The 9475-nt window shown below is 37.3% G+C and overlaps 1 protein-coding gene across 1 annotated transcript; it reads right to left on the bottom strand.

Moving 5' to 3' along the window:
- Positions 1-540: 540 nt before the first annotated feature.
- On the bottom strand, positions 541-4754 carry LOC107550044 (calmodulin). Its single transcript, XM_016231262.1, has 6 exons — positions 4667-4754; positions 3539-3569; positions 1821-1964; positions 1560-1666; positions 1320-1455; positions 541-1220 (listed from the first exon to the last, which is right to left on the bottom strand). Exons 1-6 carry the CDS (start codon positions 4667-4669, stop codon positions 1192-1194), a joined length of 450 nt encoding a protein of 149 aa, XP_016086748.1. The 5' UTR covers positions 4670-4754; the 3' UTR covers positions 541-1191.
- Positions 4755-9475: the final 4721 nt, after the last annotated feature.

Genomic DNA, 9475 nt, shown 5'->3' with positions numbered 1-9475 from the left:
TGTTATTTTGTTTTTTAGACTTGCATTCGCGTGTTTGTAATTTGTTCGTTTTCAGAATTGTGATTTGTTCTGCACTTCTCTGCCACCGTACGAGTCAGCCCCGTCTGTTACTGCCTGAAGCGCAGGGCTCCACCCCAGAAGTTTGAAAAGTGCCCGTCAAACGCCGACTCGCTCGGTTTCTCCATCGGCGCCTTCTTTGTACATTTTTTTTTGTACTTTTGGTGAAAAAAATAAATGTAGCGAAGTTGAATACATTAGTTTTATTCTACTCAAACAAAAGTACCAACATTTTATTATATTCAAGAAAGTAGAAAAAATTCTCAAAAATACTAAAGTATTTGTAATTAGTTACTTTCCACCTCTGCTCCAAAGTATGTAACGTTAGCAATGACAAGGTAAGTGGGTAAAACCAGCATATTACTGGAGAGCAGACTAACAATTGTAAATGCAGTTTAATAGTAGTGACAACCAACATACTGTTAAATTCTCTCTTTTAGATTCCATCCGAGTAGTCATTTGAAATAAAGGCAGGGGAAACAGTTTTTGGGTAAATTGTTAATTTTATTGGAAAACAAATATACAACTTGGAATGGATTCTGAGGCACAGCTGTGCCATAAGCAGTTACAAAAGAAAAGTGACTAATTAAAAAGCATAGTAAGAACAGAACAAATACAAAAAGATTAGAGTGTAGGAGTACCTGGCGATAAACCCGTTAGTATTTAATTGATGTTGCAATAGTGCAATGCTGAGGACTTTTCCCATTTCTATTTATACTCAGTCCATTGTCCATGCAGAGTTGCACCTCCACATAAAATCAAAAGAAGGAAAAAAAAAAGAATCATACCAAAAATAGTTGAAATGATGCCACGCTGTGAGTCAGCTGGACCCTTGATGTTGATGTCACCGCTCGTCAGGTGGGCAGGCAGACAGAGCAAAAGAAGAGGAAAAAGGGGCCTGTGCGTAGTCAGTATCTGTGCCTATACGCATCACCTGGTCCCATAACTGCTCCTTCTAACATATTGTTTACGATGACTAGGAGTTGGGGGAAGGCATGAGCACTCAAATCTTATAGTATACATGCAGATCCTTTGGACAGGAGAGGATGGGGAGAAATTAAAATAAAACATTTTACAGAAATTAAGAACAAGAAAAGGCAGATAATTTTATACAAGAAATTCTGTACAAGGCCTTCACTTCGCTGTCATCATCTGTACAAATTCTGTGAAGAGAGAAAAAGGTTCACTGCGATTAAGCATCACTGAGAAAAAAAGGGCAACTCAAAATTGGTACTAAATGTTTTAAATGGACACAGACTCACCTTCATAATTGACCTGACCATCTCCATCAATGTCTGCTTCTCTAATCATTTCATCCACCTCCTCATCTGTTAATTTCTCCCCCAAGTTTGTCATCACATGGCGCAGCTCAGCAGCACTGATATATCCGTTCCCGTCCTGAACAAAGAGAACAACAATCCATCCAAATTAAGTCTAGGAATGTTACTAGCAAAGCCTTCATAACAGGTGAACTGAATTCAACAGTTCTTCAGGAGCCTTACCTTATCAAAGACACGGAAAGCTTCTCTGATCTCCTCCTCGCTGTCTGTGTCCTTCATCTTTCTTGCCATCATGGTCAGGAACTCAGGGAAGTCTATTGTTCCATTACCTGATTAAAGAGTAAAGTACACAGTCAGATAAGTGAATGTTTTAATTGTGTTAAAACACTTCAGGAAAATGGTTTCAAGTCATATGCAAATTGGACCCTACTCGCAAGAGTTAACATACTGATGGCTAATGTAGCAGCAAAAATGTGTGCTCACCATCTGCATCCACCTCATTGATCATATCCTGCAGCTCCGCCTCTGTAGGGTTCTGGCCAAGGGAGCGCATGACAGTGCCCAGCTCTTTCGTGGTGATGGTGCCATCCCCATCTTTGTCAAATAGTGAGAACGCCTCTTTGAACTCTGGAAGGATAACCAGGGGAGACAGATCAGTGTTTGAGCCACATAACCACATATTCATAAACCCTCCCTCAAAAATCCCATACATCAATTGCTTTTCCATTTCAGCAATAAACAAAAGGAACAGGTAAAGTACTTCTACTTTTTCATGTCAAGCTTTTTGAATAATTAATTACTTGTGGGCATTAAAATTCCACATGGCCACTTTGTAGATCCCATACCATGTACTTCATCTTAAACAGTTTATATTTTACAACAAGTTCCAAAACTTAAAAATTAGCATTTATTAAATAGCTGTGTGTTGTTGCTAAGACCAGTGACAACAAATGCCTCCACAGATGAATCTCAAGGGTGACAGGATGCTGTGGAAGACACACACAAACACCCCAGAGCCATGGCAACAGCTGACCACTAGTACTAGTTTTAAGGCCTTTGAGCGAAGGCAGTTCAACCAGACCTGCAGAGCACCATTAGTTACATGCACAGACAACATGCAAAAAAAAAAATCGCTTTGCGTAGATGCCTCAAGTACCTTCTAGAGTCAATTTCAAAAGACAACATTTTATACAGTGAGTCAAGTAAGAGTCAGCCCTGTCACTGATCAGATTAAATAAGGAGAATTGATCCTTGCAGGCATAGTCTGGACAAAACTATAGTGACAAGTGAGACTGCATTTCACCAGTGCATGCATCTGCCCAGAGGTCTGAGCACTAAAGGGCAATACAAACTCCTCCTTGTGCCAACACTGCCCATCGAGCAAAGCTGATGAGACAATTTGATACCTCCTGTGATATAACGTCCAACATTACAACCAGCTTTCCTATTACACAAAACATGGGCCCATTCAAAATGTTTTACTAAAAACATGCAAACTAATACTTAAGCTTAAGGACATGCATCGGACTCACTTATTAATTTTGTTTTTATATATGTATTATGTATTTTTTATGAAATGTTATACTATCCAAAGAAACAATACGGAATACAGAATAGTTAAAGGTTTTTTAGTAACTTCCTTTGTTTAGTGAGAGAGAGAGAGAGATTTTTTATTTTTGTTTTAGTTATTTTATTACATCAGGTTAAACTAAATAGTCTAAATATATATATATATATATAATATATTAAAGAAATATTGCCCTAACAACTAGCTAGTTTATTTTATTTGGTAACAAACAATTTCATGGTTTTATTTGTAGTTGCAGTTAACTTTAATAACCCTAATTAATACAACAATTAAATTTAAAAGTAAAAATGCCCAAGCAAAAAAAAGTACTAATTTAACAAATTTACTTAAATTACAGTTACACTTATCTGTACAGTATCTGTTATAGCTTCTGTAGAGCATCTGTTATAGTTTAGATTCACGTATTTCTTGTTAGATGCTGTAAAAGTTATGAGCCTGCACAGTCAAGGAAGCAATAAACCATCCATTCACACAGATTTGACTAAGTTACAACCTTAAAAGGCAACAAAATAGCAATTATACCAATCTAGAACAGCCAGGGTATTGCAAAATGCCATAATCCAGTGCAGAAACTCTGAAGGGGTGTGTAAGAAAAGAAAAAGCATGTCCTTACCGGCTATTTGCTCCTCTGTGAGTTGATCAGCCTGGGGATGGGAAGACAAACAACCATATTACTAAATGGTGTGGAGAACAAACTCACTAAGAATTCATAGTGTTTTGGTTCTCTGACATCAATGTCTAGCAACCTGTGCGAGACCAAACGAAGACCTCAGATTCCCTCCCTCTAAAGGTTACGACACCAGCTGGAGAGAATGAAGTCCCACCATAGCGACGGTATTTAGACACTCCTAACAACAGCAGTTCATCATCCACCCACCTGGTTCGCGGTATTTGGTGAACTATTCCCTCGTGGCACTATAGATAGTCATTTTAGATAGTAATTTAACTTTTTAATTGTTATAGTAGCCCTGTGTCATAATGCCCGAGTAACCTAGTAAGAATACTGCAGGCTATTTCACAATGACTGAATCTGATCACTAACGTTACGTTTTAACATATTAAAATCAACGGATATATGAGCAAAACAGGTGTGATACTAAACATTAATATCTTAAGATGGTTTAAGAATTAGAGTACATGTACCCTCCACGAATTTAGGCACAAAACACACTACACAACAGTTTTAGTCGGTTTAACCAGCTACTTTTCTTACAGAAGAAGCCCGTTATGGATAAAGTTAGCTTAACAAGTTAACGGTACATATGATGCTGTCCAACTTAACAACAGGATACTTTCTGTTCAAACAGAGCTTAAAGAGAAACGAATTCTACGTTTAGAAAAAAAAAAAAAGTACGTTACGCTCTCAATGTGAAAACTGAAAGTGAATGGGTTCAAGCAGACCTCTGAAGTTTAGTAACGTTACTTCCTTTACGTTAGCGCATAAGTTCTTCGTTTTAGCCTGTGATATTAAAATCAAGCGGACTATGACAAAAAAATACAGTAAAGCCCGAAGCAATAGGAGATGCGAGGCGGTGGGTAACTTATATTCCTTCACTCAGTCTATCCACTGTAGTAGTAGTAGTAGTAGTAGTAAATTTGGCGGCATATTTCTGTAAACGGCTGAAGAAAACTATTTTTCTGTTTCTTGACTTCTTTGCTTCCGCGCAAATATTTGTTAAGATCATATATATTTTCATTAACGCATATCCATCATTTGTTATAAATATTAGCGTGCACTCACCATTTTTTCTTTTTCTCTGTCCGTCTCCCTCCGTCTCCGTGACAGATTCACAAATGGTGGTCGGAATATTGGTATGGACCCGCCTTAACGGTCGTACATAAACACCTCCCATCTTCCTGTATCCATCCGCCAGCCGCACTGCATTCTGACTAGCGGTGCTTCGGAAATGCCGCGATATTTGACCCCGAAACTAAACTAAGCTTGAGTAAACGTGATATATGTCCTTCTTCAAAAACGATACGGTATTGTATTGGGCTATCGGCTGGTGTTGAGGCACAAGTGCAGGCGGACTATCTGACGGCGGAAGAATACTGAACGCGTTTCGGTTGTGCGGATGGCTCTGATTGGTTCGTTTGTACCTGCAATGCGTCACTCCCTGGTCACACACTGTAGAATTTGCCCGGTCATAAATGCCGTGTAATTTAGAGCTGAAATAGGGAATCACCTGAGCCATTGTGAATTCCACCCTTAGGGGGCCAAAATTATAGTGTTAATGTTCTGGGTAAATGTTAAGATTTTTTCCAACTACATAAGACCCAAAATTGATGTAAAGTGTATCCAAATTTCTTAGTATGGTTCTAATATTTATAATGCATCTTCACATAGATAAGAAAACATATATGTTTTCCATAGAAGCTTAATTTTATGGTGTTGGGCTGTAATTTATACACTCATTGTGCAATTTTTAGATTCAAATAACCTTTTTCAGAATGTGTATTAAATGTGTAAACAAAGGAAAGTTGTACAACTTGTGTAATTATAATGAACGTTTAAGACATGATCACACCAATAACGAAAACTTGGCCTATTTGAGCACACACACACACACACACACACACACTGTTCTTTTTATTGTAAAGCGCCCACTGCATTTATGTGTCACGAAAACTTGGCCTATTTGAGCACACACACACACACACACACACACACACACACACTGTTCTTTTTATTTAAGTCAGGGGGATTCTGATTGGTTGTCAATGCTTTTACTGTTCATTAGCTGGAAAAAAAAATAATACTGAAAGTGATTCCAACGATATTGTTCCTCTATGTTGCTATCTTTATAGTTATGGTGTGAACTTCCCTATTCTTATAAAAATATTCAAATGTTATTATTAATGATTTATTAATTTTTATTAATGAAAATGTGGCCTTTCTATTAGGATATTCCACCCTTATAGTTTTTAGCATACACTCTTAAAATATCTTATTACTGTTTTATTGTTGAATGGTCATTTAAGGCACTTACTGTATATCTGCTTTTTTATCATTGACTGAACAAAACAATAAAGGAAACGCAAATCAATAGGCCTGTATCGTAAAGAAAGGAGATTGATTAATACAACTTAAGAAAGTCAGTAACAATAGCACCAAAAGTAGTGATGCCATGAACCAGATCCTGCCTTGTTTATAAAGGCCTAGCCAGCTTCTCAATGCTTGACTGTCTTATAGCTCCCTCCTTGCAGGCCACCTGTCTCTGGCCATGTCCCAGGACTGTTGGATATTGAAGGGATGAGAAGACAGACTGTTTCTGAGGGTGGTAGAGGCATTTTCATAAAGCAGCAGGAGCAACTGAGATTATCAGTTGAGTGAACTGCCCTCAGTATTGTTAATGTGATACATTTGCATTGTATTCGTCTTAGGTGCTCTTGGATCATAGGGTTCATTATTTACCCCAGATGTTTTCCATGCCTCTGCACCACCTCACCTCTAACCACCACGCCTCCAGAAAGGAGATGACTGAATCAAACTTCCTTTTAAGAAAACAGTTACGTCTAAAACAGTACAGCATGAACTTGGGTGGTTCCTGCATGCTTGCCTTTCCAGAGCTTGTAAAACCAAGGGAAAGAGTGAATCATGCAGTGGTTATACCCACAACACATGCAACATGTGTGCTTAATGCCTCTTTCAGGTTACCTAAAAGTTTCCGCACTGTCTGGATGCATAGAGCGGTGTCTGGTATCTTAAAACAATGTAATTCCTGTAAGATTTTAATCTGTTTTTCTAGGCCTCCACACAACATAAAAAATAAACTTTTTGTTTTTTTTATGCAATGCTATTATTTAAATGGCTAGATTATGTGTGCAATACTTTGCTTGGGAGGTAACATAAAAATGAGCTTTCAAGGGCATTTGTTGGAAGAAAATAAAATGTGAATGTGATATGGTTTGGACAACATTGTAGTGCCATAAAATATCATGATGATAAATATTATGGTACAGATCAATTAATATGGCACTATAAATGTGGCACTGAAAAATTATCATTATCATATTCAACTTAATACTGAGGATTTTAATCTAGTAAAATTAGTCCAACTAAGCCATATATCCAGGTATTGCCTTCGACTATGCCAAGAACTTTGGTAATAAGATGCCAGTGTCTGTGAATGGGTAATTGAGGACATAAAAAGCCATGTGAGACACAGATGGTTGATAATCACTGGTATAAAGAGCCCCTGACCACTCAGTTGTTTACTCGGAGTGAGGGCCATGAAACTGAAGACCTATTCATTCTTAATGCACATTGAGGCTTTGTACCGAACACTGGCAGACATTGCAACACCAGGATCCGGTTTCCCAACATAGACCCGTGTGTGGCTGTACACACGTGTGTCTGTGTATGTGTGGTAGTGTTGACGAAGCTGTACATAAAGGAAAAAGAGCGTGACTGAGATTGTCTTTCCCTTTCTGAGTGTCCATCTGTTTCCCTCTCTCTTTTTTGAATGACCGCCAAAAATTGTGTAGTTGAATAGTAGGCAGCAGTCGTCATTGTTAGGCAAACTTCACAAAATTGTGAAAGATACATATAATTATGTTCATAATTTATACCAAACTGACATCAGCTGTCCGTCTGGAATGGATGGAGGATGTTTCAAATTTAATTCTGGAAAATTCAATTCAGATTTTAACCACTATGGAATTCACACGCTTCAATCTTGACTCGTAACAGACAAGCTCTGGATCTTTGGCAGCAAAGCCAATTTAAAAAGGGGATTTATATTCACATAATACCACCTCTGTCAGATTTCTCAATAAGAACAATAAATAAATAAGAATTAAATGGACAGAAAAATAGTACTTTTTATTAACATCAGGAGCTTTAAGAGATCAGTGATATAATGGTTTTGATGCTTAGTGTTTAGAGAGATTTGGCTATCTTCATAATTGAAATTATTATATTTAGATAATGCAGTCTTTTTAAGTACACATTGTTCTTAATGTTGCCATAATATAGCTATAAAGGAGGCGATATAATAAACTGCCTGAATGCATATGCATGATGTGTAAACAAAACAATGCATTCAATAATAAGATTCAAAGAATACATGACTGCAGCACTGAATAGGATTAGATTTAGAAGCACCGATTTTCTGTCTACAGTGGGTATAAATTATGTCACATCCCTCTTTATTGCCATTTGCAGATATGCAGTAGAAAAAAGATAGCTTTAATTGCTGCAAATAAAATGCTCAAACATGGTAGGTTAAAGTGCAACATAACTGATATTGCAACAAGGATTACTGTAAAACCTTTCGAGTCACTTTACCATAATGGTAAAAAAGCAACGACCTTTAGAACATGGCTTGATAAAGAAAAAAAAATTATAAAGTTAATTAATGTGCTATGAATATTTATATAATATATTGACCCCAAACTTTCTTGATCAGCGCTGTTGTGTGTCTCAGACATTGTAAATTGCTACCTGTAATTCAAGTACAGCAGAAGCTTCAGTTTCACATACAGTACAGCATTAATATTTAACCATGTATTTAGTGAGACCTATTTGACATCACCGAACGCTAATTAACACACTTTAAAAAAGGAGCTTTATATATAGAGAACAAACTTTAAATTTATTCTACTGTTCTTTATATGTATCTGTTCATTAAAGTGATAGCAAAATACGCATGCAATATATACATCTTCAAGATGGATTCCACATTATATTTAACATTTTACACTCTCTCTCTCTCTTTTATTCCAGACGGCCCAGTTTAGACATCTGATATGCAAGACTTGGCTGTTCTAACACACAGACACTGTGTTCAGTACTAACTGATGGCCAGGTGACTGAGATGCCATTTAGCAGATAAAAACGAGAAGACTAATATGCACATCCATTGTGATGACAAGGGCAATTACCGACTTATGACCGAATGAAGTAACAACTGATAGCTTTTTTTGGGCTGGTCTTTGTCTTGTGTTCTTCCAGAAATCTTATTGCTCCTTGTTGCCTTTTGTACTACTGCGCCGTTTACTTGTCTTGATGATTTACTGTTATTGACACCAGTTGCTTATATACAGAGAGAAAAATGTAATTTATCTCTCTCTATTGCTCTTTGCAGGTCATAAAGTTATATTGGCTTAGAGTCTTAGAGTTATTACACCACTATTTCTGCATATATATATATATATAAACATGTATATGTTTGTAAACATACCTAACATACCTATACTGTATATTCACAATAGACATTATACTTAGAATCAACGCACCCAACATATACTTAAGTACATAAACTGGCACAGTGCTTGCATTATTTGAGAATTTAAAAAATTTAACATTATGTACAAATTTCCATTATTTGAACTAGAAATGATGACAGATATCTGTACAACAGAGGCTACTTTAAAATCTGTCGGTCTAAGTCCTGATGATTTAATCCCCTGCAGTGCTCCCAGTTCTGCCCTGTCACAGCAGTAACAGTTAGACCATTGCATCTGGCCACAGTCCAGAGCACTGCAGCAGGCTGCCACCCCCATTAAAGCAGGCCATCCCGCCACGAAAGGCCACTGCAGAGAACCA

This window comes from Sinocyclocheilus grahami, unplaced genomic scaffold (assembly GCF_001515645.1).
Source record: "Sinocyclocheilus grahami isolate Dianchi unplaced genomic scaffold, SAMN03320097.WGS_v1.1 scaffold386.1, whole genome shotgun sequence".
NCBI lineage: Eukaryota > Metazoa > Chordata > Actinopteri > Cypriniformes > Cyprinidae > Sinocyclocheilus > Sinocyclocheilus grahami.
Note: the sequence above shows the minus strand (reverse complement) of the source record. Positions and strands in the feature narration are given on the sequence as shown.

Excerpts from the sequence above, each read along its gene's own strand:
- LOC107550044 (XM_016231262.1), bottom strand. Across the intron at positions 1,456-1,559 it reads CTTTCCGTGTCTTTGATAAG|GACGGGAACGGATATATCAG; the intron begins GTAAGGCTCCTG and ends CTCTTTGTTCAG. Across the intron at positions 1,221-1,319 it reads TGGTCAGGTCAATTATGAAG|AATTTGTACAGATGATGACA; the intron begins GTGAGTCTGTGT and ends CTCTCTTCACAG.